General features: G+C 58.5%; 1 protein-coding gene across 1 annotated transcript in view; it reads left to right on the top strand.

Moving 5' to 3' along the window:
* The window catches only part of DSCAML1 (DS cell adhesion molecule like 1), a 348,705-nt gene that overhangs the window by 249,951 nt on the left and 78,046 nt on the right, over positions 1–20,708 (top strand). The window contains exons 6-11 of the mRNA XM_043579447.1: positions 3,345–3,620; positions 5,996–6,292; positions 7,983–8,255; positions 17,934–18,212; positions 18,616–18,735; positions 19,531–19,707. Coding sequence (XP_043435382.1) covers positions 3,345–3,620; positions 5,996–6,292; positions 7,983–8,255; positions 17,934–18,212; positions 18,616–18,735; positions 19,531–19,707 — 1,422 coding nt within the window. The remainder of the gene's footprint in view (positions 1–3,344; positions 3,621–5,995; positions 6,293–7,982; positions 8,256–17,933; positions 18,213–18,615; positions 18,736–19,530; positions 19,708–20,708) is intronic.

The raw sequence follows: 20,708 nt of genomic DNA, 5'->3' as shown, positions 1-20,708 counted from the left end.
ACAGAAGCAGGCTCCAGGCTCTGAGCTGTCAGCACAGAGCTTGACGTGGGGCTCGAACTCACGAGCCATGAGATCATGACCCGAGCCGCAGTCAGACACTTAATCGACTGAGCCACCCAGGCGCCCCCGGTTCTGGTTTTATCAGAGAGCAATCGACTTTGGGCAAGTCACATAACGGTGATCACCACACAGTGTCCTCTTCCGCAAAATGGGATAATGATCCCGGGAGCTTCCTGCCTCCTGAGGTCACGAGGGTAAGAAGGAACCATGAGGGTGACAGTGACGTAGTGAGCTCACAGCGCTTCCTGGCCTGTTGGGAGAAGGGAGTGTCTGAACTAGTCTAAACAGTGCTGATGTTAATCCAGTAGAGAGGATGTATGTATCCCATCAGAGACAATATTCAGAATATTTAGCAATAATTGAGCGGGGCACTGATCAATCAGATCAGACACAGGCATAACTGACCAAGGCAACTTTCCCAGGACCTACCAGCGGGGCATCAGCTCTGGTCCTGCCTGTTCCTTCCCCAATCCCAGATCCCCGGGCCTCCTGGGGTCCAGCGAGCCCCTGGGGAGAGTGGAAAGCCTTAGCAGACCCCTGCTGCTGCTGAGCCCCCAGGTGGGCAGAGGGGCCGGTGCCAGAGAACCCCTCCCCACCCCCGCCTCGTGTGACCTGGCCTGGGGCTCCCCGTCGGCAAAGTGGAGAGGCCCCTTCCAGCCCTGGAATCCAGAGGCCTACTCTCTGAGTTGCCTGCTGTCTGGGCTGCAGGAAGGGCGTGGGCAGTAGGTTGCCTGGGATTTGGAGACCCTTGGGGAATCTCACTCCTGCAGAGCAACAGCACAGCCTGAGGCCCTGAATGTTGTACTGAACGGCATCGTGAGGGTCACTCAACCTGGGCAGTGGGAGGAGGCCGTGCAGAGAGGATCCAGCTCCCATCCTGCAGAGAAGTTCCCTCCATCATAAAGATTCAGTAGGGAAGCCCTCCCGCCCCACCCCCACCCCCACCCATGTCAAGAGCATAGAGCTGCAGGTCTGCAGACCCCCGGATGTTCTCCCCGCCGGGCTGGCCTCCCGGGCCTGGTCTCCTGTCATCCTCAGCCCAGATGTGACCCCGTCTCCTTCCCATAGACGAGGGCATCTTGACAGTCGGGGTACGTTTATCATCTGCATGCAGTGCTGGGAAGAAGTCCCCCCACATGTGAACACATGTGAAGCGGGAAGAGCAGGAGCCTCAGGAAACACTGTGGGAGTGACGGTGCATGATGCAGATGCTTGGGTTAGAGCCCCGTTTCAGGGGACGGGGGCTCCTCACGTGCTAACGCGCCCCAGCCAGCACGGCAGACAGGGGGAGGGACCAGGGCTGATACCCCACTCCTTGCCCTAAGTACTGTCCCAAATCATTCAATATGCTTTCCCCCCTGTTCCCCACCCTCCTGCTACACACACACACACACACACACACACACACACACACACTCTCTCTCTCTCTCTCTCTCTCTCTCTCTCTCTCTGTCTCTCTCTCTCATCTCATGCTCACATACATACACACACGCTGTCTCGGGGCACAGGTCAGGAGGGCGGCACACCCCTGAGTCCTCGGAAAATTAGCAAGCCTGACTCTGGGTAATGTGGTGTTCACAGCTCCCGCCTCAGGACACACAGGCGAGCAGATACTCACATACACACGTAGACACACGCACATGTACACACACGTTCAGGCAGGTGGGTTGAAAGTTCACATGCCCGTTTCTCCGTACGTACATGCCCACGTATACCGTACCCATACACAGCACACAGGCACCCGTGCTACCTGACAACATGCTCACATCCGGGCACACGCGCCCGGACGTACGAGTGGCCGCCCCCAGCCATGGGCACACCCCAGCTGGCTTGTACATGTAGGTGCACCTCATTCCCCCTCTGACCCTCAGCTGCCCATCTTCCTCCCACACTGGGCTCAGCTGGACAGCCAGGGTCAAGGGAAAGTGACATAACTTTTCTCTGCCTTCCGTCCTCTCTGACTGCCCCTCTCTGCCGGGGCCATAGACAGGAAAGCATGCTTTTCACACACACACCCCCATTCTGCCCCCCAAGCCTCTGCCCATCTTGTCTCCAAGTGTGCAGGGCAGGAAGGTGGGAGCCCCAGCTGGGGACTGGGACGCACGGGATGCTACCTGCCTCGTGTGCACTGGCGGCTCCAGGGCGGGGACTCGGGGAGAGCCGGAGAACTCAGCGTGAGCAGACTCCTGTGCGCTTTGACTACACCCCGCCCAGCCAGGCTGGGGTCCCCTATCCTCCAGGCTCCGTCACGGGGGGGTCCTGTATAGGGTTCTCCTATAGGGAACCCCAAGCCCGCGGGGCTCTGGGGAGAGAGGCCAGCCTGGGGCAGAGATGGAAGGTGACAGACGTTGTTCTGTCCTCAAGTGCTCACCACCCAGAGGGAGAGACAGACACAGAGAAGTGATTAAGAGACCACGTGCTTCGTGTGGTCCTAGTTACACACAGGGAGGCCCAGAAGAGGGGTCCTGACCCAGCCTGGGACGCGGGTGGTATCTAGGAAGTCTTCCTGGCAGAGATGTCCTGAGCGCAGTGTGAAAGATGAGTAGGCCTTAGGCAAAGGGGGACAAAGAATGCTCTAGGTGGAGGCTCTGGGGCAAGAAATAGCCCAGGGTGCCCAGACAGGGCACTGCTGCTCGAGGAGTGTGGAGCTGAGAAGGGGGGGCAGGTCCTCAGGGGCCCCGGTGGCCTTGAATGCCACACGGAGTTGTTGGGCACCATGGCCATTCCAAGCGGGACAGTGGCCAGCCACAGCACAGAGAACGGATGGAGGGACGCAGGGAGGGAGGAGGATGGTTGCGGGCTGGGGGCTGGGGGCCTGCAGCGGGGCAGGGGAGGTGGGGGTGAAGAGCAGAGTCCTGGTGCGTGTAAATTGGTTACCTGTATGGGTGTGAGAGACAGGTGGCGGGGCCCCGGGGGCCTCCCTGGTTTCTGGGGTGGGGGTCAGGGGAGATGATGAGCCAGCCAATCTCCCGTCCTCCTTATGAGCTGAAGGGTGCTCCCCGCCCCCCCCCCCCCCCACCGACGTGCACATTGAGAAAGTGCAGGCCGTCATCACAAGAGGTACAGAGCGATCTCCCGGCCTGACGCTGGCATTTGACAGACGGGTAAACTGAGGTCTAGAGAGGGAATTCACTCGGCCCGGTCCCCCTCACCAGGAGTCTAGAGACAGAACCAGGGCCTCCCCCAGCCCACCCCCAGCCACACTGCTCCACGGTAAGCCCCTTCTCTTTTCTTTTCCTCCCCCCACCTTTCCCCCTCCCCCCTCCCCTGCTGGCTTGGCCCAGACCCCCTTCACGTGACCCTGACACCAAAGAAGCTGAAGACCGGCATTGGCAGCACGGTCATCCTGTCCTGTGCCCTGCTGGGCTCCCCGGAGTTCACCATCCGCTGGTACCGCAACACTGAGCTGGTGCTGCCCGACGAGGCCGTCTCCATCCGCGGGCTCAGCAACGAGACGCTGCTCATCACCTCGGCCCAGAAGAGCCACTCCGGGGCCTACCAGTGCTTCGCCACCCGCAAGGCCCAGACCGCACAGGACTTCGCCATCATTGTGCTGGAGGGTGAGCTGGGGCAGCCAGCACAGGGGTGGGTTCAGGACCCCCGGGGCCTGGCCGGGAGGTGCCCTGCCCCAGGCTGCCTCCCTCCCCTCCTGATAGCAGACATCCGTCCAGGCAGGTGCCTGGCTTAGTTCCTCCTCCCACGGGCCCTGTGGGGAGATGCTTTTTTTTTTTAAGTTCCCTATTTTTATAGTTGAGGAAACTGAGGCTTCAGTCATTTGCCCGAGGTCATTCAGCTCTGCCAAGAGTCAAGAGTTGGGATCTTAACTCAAGTCTCTTAACCACCGGGCCATCTTGCCCCTGCCCTCCGAAATCGCCAGAATCTTACTATTAAAGGAGTGTTCTTTAGGATCTCAAAGGCTTTCAGTCTCACCAAGGCCCCGGGACTGCCCACCAGGAGTCACTGCCTTTGGCCCCTCCTCTGCCTTCTTCCCTGAGCCCTCTTTTTCTAGCTGTCCTTCTCTCCCCATTCTCTGCCTTTCTTGCCAGCCTCATGGGTTTTTGAATCCTCTCCATGACCGAGACCTCTTCACAGCAGGCTCTGTTTCTTATCACAGACCTGGGTTTTCACATGCTTCTCTCTCCCTGTAAAGCTACTTACTACCACCCAGGGTTCCTCACCTGGCACATATGTATGGTTGTCCAGGTTGTTCACTGCACAAAGCGCCCAACCCAGAGGGCCGGACCAAGAGTAAGGACTGAAATCCAGCTTGAATCCCACTTGCCAAGCCGTGAGCCCTGGCACCAGGCTGTGACCACACAGAGGAGGCATCTTTTTCTTATCTGCACAAAGAAGAAAGATACAGTGTGGGTTAGCAGAGACCCTATCCTTACCAATAAATTTAGTGGTTTCCGGGCTCCTTTGTTGCTACAAAAGCAACAACAACAACAAAAACCCCTCAATCCTATTGCTTCCAAGGATTTTTCACTGTAGTAACAAAGGCCCCAAACCCAGGCAAGCTCCACAGGTCTACCTGTCACAGCCTGTGGGTCCTCATTCCTAGCCGTGGGACTAGGCACCCCCTTATCCCTCACCCTAGGACAGTGCCCAGTAAAGTGCCGTCCTCCCTCAGCCCCTGCCTCTTCTTGTCCAGCCAGATCCTGGCCTCTCTTCCTCACGAGGAAGCACAGAAGGCAGGCACAGAGCAGTTCAAGATGGGCCTCTTACATCTCTGGGGACTCCCTGACTAACTGACTCCCCACACCGCGCATTTTCTCAGAGGAGGCCATTGATGGCCGGTCCGGAGTAGGGATGTGGGAAATGAGGCTGGTGGGAAGGGCAGGGAGTGGGGAGGGAGGGGCAGCCAGAAAGGGAGAGAGCTCAGGAAAGGAAGTGGGGGGGGGGGTTGCGACGGCTGTGACCCCTAGTGCGGAGTCCCAGGCTCTGCCAGGCACCAGGCTCTTTCCGTATTTTAGGTAAAAGTCTCCCCCAGAAATGGAGCTGGGGACTGGCAGACCAGATTAACGTCAGCATCTTAGTGTGAAACGTGGGTGGGATGTAAAACACCATGTTACATTTGCCTTACCTTCTTCTAAATGTTTGTTTCGGTTTTTACTTGCTAAAGTGCATAACACGTACTTTAATCCTTTACAACGAGCCTGTGTGGCAGGATGGCCAGGGTCAGGAATTACATGCCTCCTGTTCCATGGAGGAAGGTAGGGCGGCAGGGTTGATTGTCCTGTCCAGGGTTACTGAGCTAGCCGAGACTTAAGTTCCAGCCACACACATGCACCAGTGCCTCTGGGCAACGGCTAAGCCTCAAACTTCAGGCTCTTTGCTAACAGGACCACAGCACCCCAGCTCCCACCTGCTGGAATGAGGGCTGGAATCAGACTCTGCGGGTCTGGCCCAGTCAGGTCCTGGTTCCACACGGGGTTCTTGAGCCCCGTCGTCTTTACTAACGCAGGGAGGCGAGAGGCAGAAAAAGAAAAGGCGACAGGAGCTGACATTCACTGAGCGCTTACAAAAGCGCCCTGCAAAGCATCTTTAACGCAGTCGTCCGTTTCGAACTCCCAGCATCAGTATGAGGAGGGTAGAGTGGCTGTCCCCAATATCTCCATCCTCCACAGATAAGAAATGGGAAGATTCAGAGAAGTTGAGCAGCTTCCCCAAAGACACAGAGCTCACGAGTGGCTGCAGGAGGATTCAAATCCGGGAGTCCTGAATCATGGGCGTGTACCCTGAATCGTGGGTAGTAATGGGCGCGTCACAGGGCTGTGTGGATAGCACATGAGTCGGTGTCCATGGGAGCTCTGTCGTGATCATTGTCGTCAGCGTCCGCTTTGTCTCCTCCCCTTCTGCCAGGGCGGGGTGGCCTGGCTGGCGGTCTCTCTGTGGCTCCGTGACCCTCAGCGGGGGGGCTCCTCTCTCCCTGCAGATGGCACGCCCCGCATTGTCTCGTCCTTCAGCGAGAAGGTGGTCAACCCCGGGGAGCAGTTCTCGCTGATGTGTGCGGCCAAGGGCGCCCCGCCCCCCACCGTCACCTGGGCCCTGGACGACGAGCCCATCGTGCGGGACGGGAGCCACCGCACCAACCAGCACACCATGTCCGACGGCACCACCATCAGCCACATGAACGTCACGGGCCCCCAGATCCGCGACGGGGGCGTATACCGGTGCACGGCGCGGAACTCGGTGGGCAGTGCTGAATATCAGGCGCGAATAAACGTAAGAGGTGCCTGTCTACATTTAAATATCAGAATAGGCTTTTGAGTTCCTTTGCCATCTCTGTGGTTACCATCATTCTTGTGGTGATTAGTACTTATTATTAACTGTCATTTTGATTTTAGTAGAGGTCTCTCTCCTCTCTTTCTCCCCTCTTCCCCGCCCTCCACAACCCCATCATCCGTGTGTGTGTGTGTGTGTGTGTGTGTGTGTGTGTGCGCGCGCGTGCACGCGGTACGGTCACCCCCACCCTTTGCATTCTTGTCCCCTCCTCCTCCCCCTTCTCCTCCTCCAGTGGGACCTGTCCCCTACCCCAACCCTCCCCATCAAGACTCTCTGGCCCCGGGTACGACACACCCCACACCCCATAGCAACCACCAGCCCTACCAGGGCCTTGTAAGGACAAGGACAAGGATGGGGCAGTGGGGCCAGGCTTGACCTTTGATGGGGGTGTCCATCAGAGCTGTGCTCCCAGCGTCCTCCCACCGAGCCGGCCCTTGAATGCTGCAGGAGGCGTAAGCAGCCGGGAGCAAGCACACTGTCTTCCCCCCAGTTTGCCGTCCCCTCTTCCCCACCGAGGCCCAAGCCATCAAGAGCGGGAGGCTCAGGCTGGGCGGGGGTGCCCCGTGGCAGACACCCCCAGGAGTGGGGGAAGCAGTCCTCAGATGATCATCCCCATATCTCAGCTCTCCAAGTCACTGTGGTGACAAGGGCCCCCTCAGAAGCTTTGCAGCCCTGTGGGTGAGACGGTCCTCATCTGGCCCCTCCAGGGACTCCTAACCCAAGGGCACAGGAGGAGGAGGAGGGAGGGGCACGGGTGGCTGCCATGGGCACAGGAAGGAGAGCAGCGGTTCCCACTAAATTCACCTGTGTCAGGTCTCCAGCCCCCACATGAGAAAGGTGGGCTCCCATTGGCCACCCTCCTGCCTTCTTCACATGGGAAGGCTTAGAGCTACAGGGTCCCGGGATCCCGTGGTCCAGTCCCTCGTCTTCTCAGGAGGCACCTGAAGCCTGGAGTTTCTTGTACCCACTCCAGCACTGACCCTGCCTGGTGGCCTCTGAGCCCTCTTTACCACTCCCACATTGCCACCTGCCTGGCAACCCAGCTGAAGACACCCCCTCCCCATAGTCAGTGCGATCAGAGCCCCTCATTTAAGGCCCCTTCTCAGGGACCCACAAAATGCGCTTAACCTGTTTGGAAAAAAGTCATCGGCTCATCCAACAAAGACCTTCCTACTGTCCTTTAAATATATAACGTATACAAGATCCTTTTTGGTTCCAGACCATGATGAGCCAGTTGAATGAAAATAGCCAAATCTCCACATGTCCACCGGGACCCCCAAATCGGAATCTTGTAAATGAGGACCCGTCCTCCCGAGTCCCGGTCACTTCCTGCCGAGGCTTCCCTTGGCTCACACACCCCGTCCCATCAGAGGGATGGATTCCGGCCCCAGGCACGAATGGAGCGTGTCTGTTTGCACCTCTTTGAAGCTAGTCACGGGGAGTCCTGGAGGGACCAAGACTGCCCCTGCCCCGGTCCAGCCTCTGCCTTGAGCCTTGCAGTAAAGGCCCCCCTCCCTCCTCCACAAATTTCCATCCCCTGATAGTTTCAGAGCCAAGCAACTGAGAAGAGAGTCCCAGGGCAGCTTCCGGCTGTCCCTGGCTAACCACACCCCCTGTCCCTCCTGACTCCTGCCCAGGCCCCCCCAGCATCCGGGCGATGAAGAACATCACAGCTGTCGCCGGGCGGGACACCCTTATCAACTGCAGGGTCATCGGCTACCCCTACTACTCCATCAAGTGGTATAAGGACACCCTACTGCTGCCCGACAACCACCGCCAGGTGGTGTTCGAGAACGGGACCCTGAAGCTGACCGATGTTCAGAAGGGCATGGACGAGGGCGAGTACCTGTGCAGCGTTCTCATCCAGCCCCAGCTGTCCATCAGCCAGAGTGTCCACGTGGCCGTCAAAGGTAGGCCCCCTCCCCAGACCCAGACACCACGTGGTCACCCAGGACTGTGGGTGCCTCCCTGGCTGGGTGCTCAGGCAGTCCTGAGTCAGTGGAAGGTGGAGGAAGAGAGAGTCCCGACCGGGCGTGTGGGAGAAAGGGGGCAGCGTGGAAGATTGGAGGGAGACAGAGAAGGTCAGGAGTACCTGTGCACCTAGGATCCCTCCGCAGTCTACGGGACAATGCGGGTCTGATCCATGAGGCATGAGGGGCGGGGGGGGGACAGTGACGCACAGAGAGGGGCCTGGTCACCGTCTGGACGAGAGGCCCTGGGCAGAGATGGTGGGCAATGGGGAGCCGCATGACGTCAGCAGGGAGCCAGCGAGAACTCAGTCCAACAAGAGGGGGCGAGAGGCAGGAGCCAGGAGAGCAGAAGCGGCAGGACGCTGGTGGAGGGGACACATAGTGGGTGCCCTGGCTCCCTCCTGGGGCACAGCTTGGCCAGCTCAGGCTGCTTTTACGGGACCGGCCGGTAGCTTCCACCTGCTAACGCCGCTTGAGGTCTACAAAGCACCGCCTGGGACTTTGGAAACCTCCTCCAGCCCAGGCCCTTCTTTCTCACTTGGTTGGGATACGTTTTATGCAAGGGTACTCAGCACAGTGTCTGGTCCCTGGTGGCCGTTCAGTAAATGCCTGTGGAGTAAGTGAACGGATGAACCAAACTAAGGAAACGAAGGAACGTGTGAGTAACTGACGACTGTCCCCTTGGCTCTGGGGCCGTGTGGGTGTGTGGACGAAGCGCCCTCCCAGATACGTTCTTTGGAACTCCCAGGCCTGGAGACTTTCTGGGCAGTGAGTGGGAGCAGGGGGGCCTGGTTGCTCGGGGACAGGATAGGGAAGTGGGTCCTGCCAGGCCTGGCTGTGGAGGGGTCTGGAAAAGCCAGGCGGCTGGGCTGGGAGGACAGAGTTGGTGATTGGCTGAAATGGTTAAGGGTCAAGGTGAGTTCGAGCACTGGGAGAGCCTGAGGCTCTGGGAGCACAGAGGTGTCACCTGGGGCTCCACGTGGGAGGCAGGAGAGAAGCGCTATGGTCTCCAGGCCACCATCCGGGTCTCCAGCCCCAGACGGCAATCTTGGTCGTAATAAGACAGCTATCACTGTGGGGGACCCACCGCACCCCAGTCACTGTGGCCGGATGCCCTCCTTGCTCTGTTTCGTTTAACCCCACCCCTGCCCACTTGTCTAAGGCAGGTACCATCTTATCCCCAATTCCCAAGGCAGAAAAGGCCGACGGGCGCCAAGAAGTACGTAAACTGTCATCTGGAACCAAAATTTTGCCCAGGCCTGTGTAACTCCAGGCCCCGGGCTCTCACCCAGAGCTGGGGGGAGGGCAGACGGGGAGGAGGGAACATTGGCCCCACTCCACCTCAGGAATAAAGAAAGAGGACTTCTGGGACCCCGAGAGGAAGTCTGAAAGAGAGAGGAGGTCCCTGAGGGTGCTGAGAGCCCCTGTCACCTGGGCATCTGTGTCACCCCAGGGCAGCAGGGAGGGGAGGCCCCCTCTGTATCCCATGGGACACATGAACCAGGAGAGGAAAGCTGGTGTGGCTCCCGGGGCCCATTGGCAGGAAGAAATGGCAGGGGGGGTGGGTCCCGGCCTAAGGAGGGACCCGGGCACAGGGGAAGGCCGCAGTGGGTCCCAGACTTCTGGAGCGAGATCGAATAAAGGCTTTGTCGACAGGAAGAGGGAAGTCTGGGCGAAAGAAGAATCTGGGGAGACAGACACGTTAGGCTGTGACCCCTTCCAGAATCGGTGGTAATGGCAGATCTGGGTGGAAATGTCCGGTGGACAGCCAGAAAACTGAACAGTAGCAGCAAAAGGCGTGGTCAATACCTCTCTCCCTCGCTCCTTGTCACCGGGGCTCATGCTCGCCAATGCACAGGGACCGTGTCACATACATCCTTGTGCACCCACCACCTGTCACAGTGCCAGACGGTGAGCATTTCCCCAACGGCGACGGAGACAGTAGCCTGGGTTGGAGTAGCTTGCCGGGAAGCCTCACGTTGTGCCCCGGGAACGATGGGGCTGTGGCCAATTCAGGCCCGGGGAGGTGACAGGAGACCTTGACGGCATGGGCCTTCCGCCTCCCTGCCTCCTGCCGCTGCACCCCAGCTAGACTGAGGGGCACCCCGGCCCCGCCTCAGCCTAATGCCTCTGCCCGGGTTGGGGCCTCGTGCTGGCGGGAGCCTCACCCCCCACCCCCCACCCCAGGCCACATCCCCAGCTTGGTGGCCGCTGAATACAGCACAGCCTGCCTCCCCCCCCCCCCCCCCCCGCCCCAGCATCCAGGGCGGCCGTATCCATTTCCGTTACACGCAGTGGACCGAGAGTTTACATTGTAAACATCACATATTAAAACATCTAACCTTTGCTCCACTCCCTTCGCCCGCCCGCACCAGTGAGCATTTGGCCGGGTTTGTTGGCTTAAAAAAAAAAAAAAACAGGGCTCCAGCGAGCCTCGGAGTACGCCGAGCATCCTGAAAGCTGCTTCTGCTCATCAATTATTCAACCCCATTCAGGGAGCGATCAGTCCTAATGAATTGAATCTGATGCATTCCGTCTCAGCGACTCTCTGGGCCTGTTGTGATTGTGCTGAGCGACAAGAGGAAAGTGAGTGTGTGTGTGTGTGCGCGTGTGTGTGTGTGAGAGAGAGAGAGAGATACTAGAGGGCAGAGCCCATGCACCAGGCACGTGTGTCCCCCACACCCAGCACAAAGCCTGGCATTCGTCAAACAGGGCATGTGTGTGTACAGAGTAGGGACACGTGTGCACACATTCCCTCTTCCCGCCCTCACAGTCTGAAAATCCAGCCCTAGGAGGGGTGTGTCGTCCCTTGTTTTCTCCCCAGACCAAGAAGCAGCATTTGTGTGAGGGGCTCCGGGACCCCAGGCCCTGCCACTCTGAAAGCTCCGGCCCTTCACCCTCCCACCCCCTGGCTCCCTCCCCCCACCTCATTAGAATGCACTTTTGCAGAAGAACCCATCAGAGCTGATTAGGAGCACACGGCTTGATTAGCTGATGTGCTGTTCCAAGAGCTACTCGAGGAGGAAGGTGGAGGCGGTGGCCCTGGGTGTGGAACCGCCACGACGTGAGTCTGGGTGAGGAGGGACAGGCCCAGAGGCGGCACTCTGCCCGCTGCTGCGACCCGGCTGGGACACGCATCCCGCTCAGAGGATCAGAGCAGAGACCCGGAGTGTAGACGAGGGCAAGGCAGAGGTGGGACAGGGCACCGGATGCGTGGGATCGAGCGGAAGACGCTCCCGCCCCCCGCCTCCCTGTGGGGCCATGGGCTCTCTCTGTGGGGAAGGGGCAAAAACCCATGCTGCTCCATGAGCCGGAAAAACAACCGCTGACACCATTCCCTCTGGGACTGCTTGTATTCTGATGAATTTTTCAAACGCTGGGCTGAGAGCACAACACATCAGACACGCATGCACACACATGTGCAGACGTCTTTGTGCACGCGTGTGCACGCATGTGCTTATTAGCACATACTGTACGCGTGTCCGTGCAACAAATGTACACACACATCGGTTAATATACATTAACCTGTCCACCCTTGCAGGCGCATACACACACACACACGCACACATGCACGCACGCTGGCAGCCACACGTGCACAAATGTTTGCTCTGCCCCTACCCTCCCGTCAGGCATCATTCCTGAGCCACGAAAGGTGGCTGTAAGTGGAACCAGATAAAATATTGCCCGAGTCCGCCTACCATGGCCCAGCGAGGTGGGAGGGCCGAGGGGAGAGAGTGAGGATTTGGTACCTGTGACACTGGCTGGCGGGGGGGAGAGCAGGGCTGCAGGGAAGGCAAGTGCTTGTCTCTGGGCATCCAGAGACATCCTTGGCAGGATGCTAAGAGGAGGGCACATAGATCCAACCTAGATTTGATGTCTTTAGGGCCCCCTGTAGCTGAAAAATAATGTGGCATAAAAGCATCTCTGGGCACGCGGGCTGAATGTTTAATTAACTAAGAAGGCAGGCTGCAACTGGGGCTCCTTGGCTCTGGCTCAGTGAGAGAACATCTCCATCCCCAAATCTGAGCTTCTTAGGGCCTTTGGAACAAAAACAAGGGCATAAGGGGCTTTCTGCCCATGCTAAGCAAGGCCGGGACCAGAAGATAGTACCAGGTCCCCGTGGAGAGCTAACATACTCTCATTCCCAAATGCCCCTGCTCCCCGCCCACACTCAGTCTGCCCCCTGCTGCTCTAACCAGTGCCTGCCACGTGTTTGGAGCTTTTGGAAGAGGGCCCCTTCTCCCTTCGTGAATGGGTTGGGGGTTTCTGCGATCATAGGGTGGGGCTTAAGAAAGAGCCAGTCACCTAGCCACTTGCCTGCTATCAGCAGAGGTGGAGGTTTGGAAGGAACCCACCAGCATCCACAGGAAGGGGACAGGGCAGGTTCCACAGGGGCAGATAGCCCAGTGGCACTTGGGAGAAGGGGGCATCAAGAAAGCTGCTGCCAGTGGCCCTATCCCTCAGCAGAGGGGCCCTGGCACATAGGAGCAAGCGTCCTCCACTGGACAGAGCTCAAGATGATGACAGTGGTCAGGGTGATGACGGTGATGTGGAAACAGCATCTACGGATTCAGTGACATCTATTGTGCTGCCTCTGGTTTCTGGGCACTATCCTAGGAACACGGCTGTACTCAAGACAGACAAAAATCCCTGCCCTCAGGGAGCTTCCACTCTGGCGGGCAAATGGAAAACGCATAACGTGTGTAAAAGATGCCCCGTGTCAAATAGGGAGCACGGATGAGAGTGCCAAAGGGAGGGGGGAGTGGTTTGCGATTTTAAATCGGGTGGTCAGGGGAGGCCTTCCTGAGAAGAGAGGGTTGTGGGGCAAAAAACGCGGAAGCGAAGTTATTATTATTCCTAAAATATAGAGGCTTTAGAGATGACTTGGCCCAACTCCTCCACTTTTCCCATGAAGGAACTGAGGCCCAGGGGCAGAGGCAGGGTGGTGGGGGGGAAGTGACTGGCCTCCGGTCACTTACACGGAAAGCAGAGTCTGGCCCCCAGCTGCTAGGCATGGCTCTCTCCCCATCTCCGGGCCGCAGAGGCACCCACTCCAACTTTCCCTGGTTTCTGCTCTCTGCTGAACAGGTGCAGTAAATAAGAAGGATCAATCTCAAAGACAGATGATGAGAGGGGCGCCTGGGTGGCTCAGTCGGTTGGGCGGCTGACTTCGGCTCAGGTCACGATCTCGCAGTCCGTGAGTTCGAGCCCCGCGTCGGGCTCTGTGCTGACAGCTCAGAGCCTGGAGCCTGTTTCAGATTCTGTGTCTCCCTCTCTCTGACGCTCCCCGTTCATGCTCTGTCTCTGTCTCAAAAATGAATAAACGTTAAAAAAATTTTTTTTAAAAAAGATGGATGATGAGAGACACCATAGAGTGTTTACAGTCTGGGCCGGTGGTCAGCACACCCCTGTCTGTGCAACACTCCCAAGCAGCTGGCCATAAAGGCTTTATGGTGGCCGGACACCTCCTGGACCTGCCATGACCACTGTACCCCCCCCCCAGCCACTCTGCCCTCTGGCCGCTTTGCCACTGTAGCACCTTGCTCCGGCCCCGCCTCTCTCAGGGCAGAGTCGCCCTCTTACCAAAGATGACTGTGGCCAGAGCAGGGCTTTCCCGAGACAGGACCGCGGGACACATGGTGTCTGTGTCGCCTACGTTCGGGCTGGGTGCTGGGGATATGCTGGGGCTCAGGGCCAGGAGGGGGGCCTTCACGCAGTCAGCACTCAAGAGGTCTCTGATCATTGCTGCCACAGAGGTGGTCACCGCCCACCCCACCCCCCCACCCCCGCCGTCGCTGAGGCTTGCTTTCCCAGAGGCAAAAATGGACACCCACACATTCGATTAGCTCATGCCCACCTCTGAGCGCTGGGGGAGACATTACGGACTCACGGGTCAGAAAGCAGCCCCGCGTCAGCTCAGCTGCCCACGTACCCATCACAGGGCCCACACACACTGCTTCTTAGAGCCTCTCGCTCACAGGGCCCCTCCTGGTGGTCGGCAAGCCCGTGAAGGAGCCAGGATCCCTAGACTTTCTTCTTCCTCCCGCTGCGCCTGCAGTTATGGGGGTATTGGAATAGTCGCCTGGAGCCAAGAAATTCTGTGAGCAGCTCTAGCCCCTAGCACTTCCACCGAAAGGTTCCTAAGGGGACATGTATCAACCACACCGTCGCACCTGTCCTGTTGGCCTGCAGCAGGGGCAAAGGGTGGAGGGGGGCCAGGAGCCCGCCCCCGATCTCTGGTGAGTTGTCTGGTCATCTGCCTCCCACAGGACATCTCTGGCCAGTGCATGTGAATGTCTAACTGCCCCCTCCCCCGATGGATATTGGCCACTGTCTCCTCCACTGGCCTCTCAGTAACCATCCACGTTGTTCCCGAAGGCCAGAAGGGAATGACAGCCCTCGGGTGGCCTCTGCCCCATGGCTCAGCCTTTCCCCTCTCTCTCACCCCATGTCCTTTTGACAGCAGGTGGGTCCTTTAACTCTCTGTCCAAATGCTACCTCTTCCGCGAGGCTGCGGTCACCCAGCCAGATGATATGTCTCGCTGCTCAGAGTTCGGCATCTGTATATCCCAGTGGGGCTTGTCCAATAATCACTGAGGGAAATATCGTGCCTTCCTTAGCAAACGATGAGCTCCTGGGGGCTCTATCTGTATTTGAAGCATGTTTCTACTTTCCCCAGCCCACACAGAGCATAATAATGCCTTCACAGAGTAGGCATTTCATAAATATTAGATGAATTAGTTAATTAATGAATTAACCTGCCTTAGTAACTTGTTCCATTATCCAAATCCCTTCTTACTGAGGAGAGTCTTCCCCTTCCTTGAGCTAAACCTCCCTGCCTGACTTCAATCTTTTGCTCTCTACTTGCTCTGTTCTCAGTGGAAAGGTAGCCCTTGACCGCCCATCCCCAGGGCACAGTCCTTCAGACTGGACAACCCTCGGCCCTCTCCTCCCTTGGCGGAACCTCCCGGCACCTTGCTTTGTCCACACGTCCTCCTCCGCAGCCCGTCACTGCAGCCTGTCTTCCCTTGGTCATGTTCAAGTGTGCATAGGAGCCAGTTCTGGGGCTATGATAGCAAGGGCCTGACCTCCAGGAAGGACCAAGGGACAAGCTCGTGGCTCCAAAACCCCATAGCATAAGTGCAGTGTCTTGAGGAATGGCATAGAACCCCCGTCTTTTTCTGGATGGACCCCTCTCCTGTGTTCTCCCCACCCCTTGCCCACCTGGCAGTTCAACTTCTAAAATCAACCCAGGAAATAATATCCGATCATACATTCGTTCTTACCCCCACACACACACGCATTTTGCCAGGAAAATCAGTCCTAGTTACTGCCCTAAAGGAGCTCCAGCCCCCCAGGGAAGGTGGCAATGCAAACCACCACCTCACCGCCATGTGACAGCTGTCATGGTGAAGGTATACACTGGGTGCTGCGGGCTCTGGCTTTGGGCCTCTGTGGGAAGGAGAACTGGACCAGGACCGGTTCTGTTTGGCCTAAGGAAATAGATTGGAGGCATATCAGGGTCTCTGCCGCGATTTCATCAAAAAGTCCAATGAGGCCAGAAGCCTCGGTCTGATCTCGGCACCCGAACAAGCCAGGGGGTAGGGCGGGAGATCAGCGGAGCTCAACAGAGAGACCTCTGGGAAATCTCAGCAATGGGCATTGGGCTGTTACCAGAGTCAGGGTTCTAGAGAAATCTATGTGGAGATACCCAAGGCCCAGCAAACTATCCAGAATACTGGGGCAAGGCCCCAACCCAGGGGAGACGGGGATGGGGAGATCCAGACGATGACCAAAGCCCCAGAAAACCTGGCTGGACTTTGGGCCTGGATGTGGGCCCTTGGTGGAGCACACGGTGGGAAATAAGGCCAAATGCCCAGCGGTGTTCACCCAGGCACGAGCTAAGGGTGGGAGTGGTGGGTGTTCGTGGTGCATCGATGGAGCCCCTGTGGCCGGATGAAGGGTGAGGTGGGAGATGACATTGGGAAGGTTCATTCCCGGCTGAAGGGTATGGCTCTATTCCCAGAGGTCATGGGGGCAATATCCCTCCTAAATGTCGCTTCCTCTGGACCCAGGCTCTTGATCAAGAACTTTCCGAGGGATCCAAAGGGCTGCCAAAGGTTATTCTATGCCCACACCAGGCCTCTCTGCTGCGGCGGCTCTCTGCCGAGCCCTGAGAATGTTTAGGGTGCAGGGAGGGCCTCCGGCATGCATAGGATGCTACCCCTCCTTTCCCCCCAGGGCTCGCCCTTGCTGGTGGCCACTGTGAGTGGGCCTAGCGTGGAAAGTGGCAGGCTTCCCTAGGGGGTGGGGCTGGTGCCTGGGAGAAGGCCAGAGGACTGTGGACAGCCTTGTAATTTAATTATTTGACTGCAGAAAGGAGATCTCATCTACTGGGTGCTCATCCTTGTTAAGCTAATTGTCTGTCTCCTTCTCTCCCTTCTCCCCCCACTTGCTGGGGAAGTCACTGTGGCCTAATTGAGTTATCATAAAGATAATGGCTGGTGCTCTAGCCAGAGCTGAGAAAGGAGGATCCCTCTCACGGCAGCTCAGGCTCCAGACAGGCCCCACAGGGGCCAAGATGTGGGCGGTGGGGCGGGCTGGAACTCGGGGGATGGGGTGGGGGGAGAGGGAGGCTGCGTGGATGCCACTTAGCGGGACAAACAGCAAACTGCTTGCCTCACAAATGACAGGGCTCTCTCTCTGCTCCTCCCTGCCACCCAAAGGGAGCTCACGGATGAGACAAAAGGGTCATTGGGCTGGGCTTGTCTGGGGCTTTCTCAGAGAGGCACGCAGGCAGCATAAGGGAGAGAGCTTGGACTCTGAGAGCAGGCAGACCAGGTCCCAAATCCCACTGTCACCTCTTAGGAGCTGGATGACCCAGGGCACATTACTTCTCCATTCCGAGCCTCAGTTTTCTCGTCTGTAAACTGGAGACGGTTAAGCCCACACCACGTTATTGGTGGGAGGATTCGGTGAGAGGGTGAGCATAAGGCAGACGCAGCAACCAGTGACGAGGGCTTCCCCTCACCTGTGCTAACACTTGATGACAGCGGACAGGGCTGGGGCGGGTGACGGCACCTCGGCAGGAGGAGGCCAGCAGGCAGCACCCTGGGTTTAGGCGCACAGCTGTTGGGGCATGCACAGGGGACAGTCTCAGAGCCACCCTTCCTCCACCCCCAACATCCGGGGCACAGCATCCCTGTCGATCCCAGGCCCCCAGAGAGCCGATGCATCTTTGGGATGAGAAAGTGACACAGGGCCATCGAGGAGCAGCAGGGCCGTCAGGGTGAAAGCCGAGCTGTGTCCACAGGCAGATGGGAATCAAGAGGCACGTGAATCATCACCAAATTCCGGGGAAAATCTGAGGACCAGGATTAATGCCGGCCAGCCAGTGCCCTACACAGAGACAGTGGGTCCAGGCCCCGGGCACCAAGGGACAGTGGCACCCCAAGGGATCCTGCGTGTATGGAACAAGGCCCTGGTGCCCCCGGGAACTCTGTTCCCAGCCCCAGGGTCAGGAGGAGTCAGGGGGTGGGGCAGGGAGCCCGTGCTGCTGGCCAGGCTGGGGCGAGAGGGAGTGGGGGCTGACAGCAGCACTCCCCCTTGCCTTCCCAGTGCCCCCTCTGATCCAGCCCTTTGAGTTCCCACCTGCCTCCATCGGCCAGCTGCTCTACATCCCCTGCGTGGTGTCCTCGGGGGACATGCCCATCCGTATCACCTGGAGGAAGGACGGACAGGTGATCATCTCAGGCTCGGGCGTGACCATCGAGAGCAAGGAATTCATGAGCTCCCTGCAGATCTCCAGCGTCTCCCTCAAGCACAACGGCAACTACACGTGCATCGCCAGCAACGCGGCGGCCACCGTGAGCCGGGAGCGCCAGCTCATCGTGCGTGGTGAGCAGAGAGGCCGGTGGCGAGGGAGGGAGGGTCCGGCTCGGTCCGCTGCTGACAGTCTCTCTAGATTCGAGCCCTGAATCACGGGCTGAGGGAACGTTGGCTCCATTGGGAAGCCTTAGAGATCAAGAAATCCAAGTCTCTTACTTTCCGGGCCAGGACCCGGAAGACCCTTGGGGGAGGAGAAGACCCTTGTTCAGCTAGTCATTGGCAGAGTCAGAGCTGGGGACTCACGACTCCCGGTGCTCAGCAAAAGCCCTCAGCATCTTGGGTTTCAGAGCCGCCTGCTGCCGGCTTGATGATGGTCCAGACGGGGCTGGCACAGAATAGAAGGTACCCAAAGCTCTAGAAGACCCGTTAGAGACAGATGATCTGTTTCTCCCCGCCTTCCCTCTTTCCGCAGTGCCCCCTCGATTTGTGGTGCAGCCAAACAACCAGGACGGCATCTATGGCAAAGCTGGTGTGCTCAACTGCTCAGTGGATGGCTACCCCCCGCCCAAGGTCATGTGGAAGCATGCCAAGGGTGAGCCCCTGGCCAGCCAGCGTCTCCGAGCACGGTCAGGGAATGGGGAGAAGGGACTTGGGCCTGTTTCCTGCACACAACTCCCAGCCTTGGCGGGGGTGCAGAGGGGTGGCGGGAGCCGGGTTCTGAGCTTTAATGGGACGCCAGGCTATACTCGCTCTGGAGATTATCCTCAGCCACCCCTAGGGCTCTGCAGACCAGGAACGACGGTCGTGCCGACTCCAAATTTCCTCTTGTCCCCACCGATTGATCTCTCCCCTCCCCCCATCCAGCCCTAGAACTCCGCGTCTGCCTGCTTTCCCCAGCCCTCCCCACCCTGCCCCGGGGACCCAGAACCTCCTTGACTCCCGCTTGTCACCGGTCAACTTATTCTGTGATTATGGACCTTCTTGGAGCCCTTCCTCTCCCTAGGGATACATTTGGTGTCTAGGTCCCATGCTAGCCTCTTGTCGTAGACCATGCCCATCACTGATACTGGGGGAATGGGGAGGAGGTACCGTAAAGCCCCCCTTGGAGGACGGCTGGCCTCTATCCAAGACCAGGCGACTGCCACTGGAGGGTTCCATCTTCCCTTTGCCTGTGGCCAAGCGGCCTGAAAACAACTCTTCTTCTCCAAGTGCAGCCCCGAAGCTCAGTGCCCAGGTGTCACCCAGAGGAGTCCTTCGGGGTGCCACAAAATGGGCCTAGAGCAGCAAGAGAAGGCCATGAGGGCATCCCTTGGGGCAGCCCTTCCCGACCCAGATGGTTTGCCCGCTCGCCCGGGGAACCAGCCCCCTAACGGCCGCCTCCTTCCAGGGAGCGGGAGCCCGCAGCAGTACCACCCGGTGCCCCTCACCGGCCGCACCCAGATCCTGGCCAACAGCTCACTGCTGATCCGCCACGTCCTGGAAGAGGACATGGGCTACTACCTCTGCCAGGCCAGCAACGGCGTGGGCACCGACATCAGCAAATCCATGTTCCTCACCGTCAAGAGTGAGTCCTGCCCGCACGCGGCCCTCCCAGCGCCCCCCCCCCCCCCGACCACAGGCCGGGGCCCGTCTCCGCACCCACCTAGCTTCCTGGCCCGGCTGCCGCTGTTCCAGATGTGGGCGGGAGGCAGGGAGGGCTCCCGGTCGGAGGTGCACTCGGGACCCCCGCTCATCTAAAACAAGGTCCTCTCCCTGAACAGCCCCAGCTCACTCCACTGCCGTCGTGATAAGCTCCTGGTTTGCTGAACCCGAGTACCGGGTCACATTCTGTGCGCTTTGCTCCGCAGGTTGACAGTTCCAACTGCACGATCCTAACACTTCACTTCTGCCACTCAGTACACACCTGCTGTGTGTAACGTGTCTGTGGCCTAGAAAGGAGGATACCTCATACACAGTGTGGGGGAAAGGCCTCTGGGTGGAAAAGCTTGGGCTCCGAGTCCTACGGGATGAGCCTTGGGACCTTGGCCAGGTCACCTCACCTGTCTAGGCTCCAGCTTCTTCCCTGGGCCCGAGGTTTATTTCCAGCCCACCCACCAGACCACACTGTCTGAGTAACGCGGGAACTGATCACAGAAAGGGGAAGATAGTGGGGGAAAGCCAAAAGAGCAACAAGACGCATCACTAGATGCTCTATGGTTTCCAAATCCCCGGACCTAGAGCTGGCCTCGTGGGCCTCGGAAGCCCAGAATAGTCCCGAATTCAGTCAAGTCACCCAGATATTCCTACCAGACGAGCCTATCCCTTGACACTCGTAGGGGTCTGTATCATGGGCCCCCAGGTATCGTGTCAGGGGAACGGTGTCCATCTGGCTCTGGGTCAGGCAACGGACCGTGGGCCACGAGGGACGGCGGTGGGACCCTGTGTTGTAACACCAGACCGAAGCCAAGTGTGAGTCTGGGCGCCACGTTGTACTTATTGTGACCTTGACGAGCTTGCCTGGCCTCGCCGTACCTCATTTTCCCCGACAGAGAAGATGAAAACTGTGGTAGTACCTTTGCCTGTTAC

This window comes from Prionailurus bengalensis, chromosome D1, assembly GCF_016509475.1.
Source record: "Prionailurus bengalensis isolate Pbe53 chromosome D1, Fcat_Pben_1.1_paternal_pri, whole genome shotgun sequence".
Classification (NCBI taxonomy): domain Eukaryota; kingdom Metazoa; phylum Chordata; class Mammalia; order Carnivora; family Felidae; genus Prionailurus; species Prionailurus bengalensis.
This window is presented reverse-complemented; position numbering and strand designations above follow the sequence as displayed.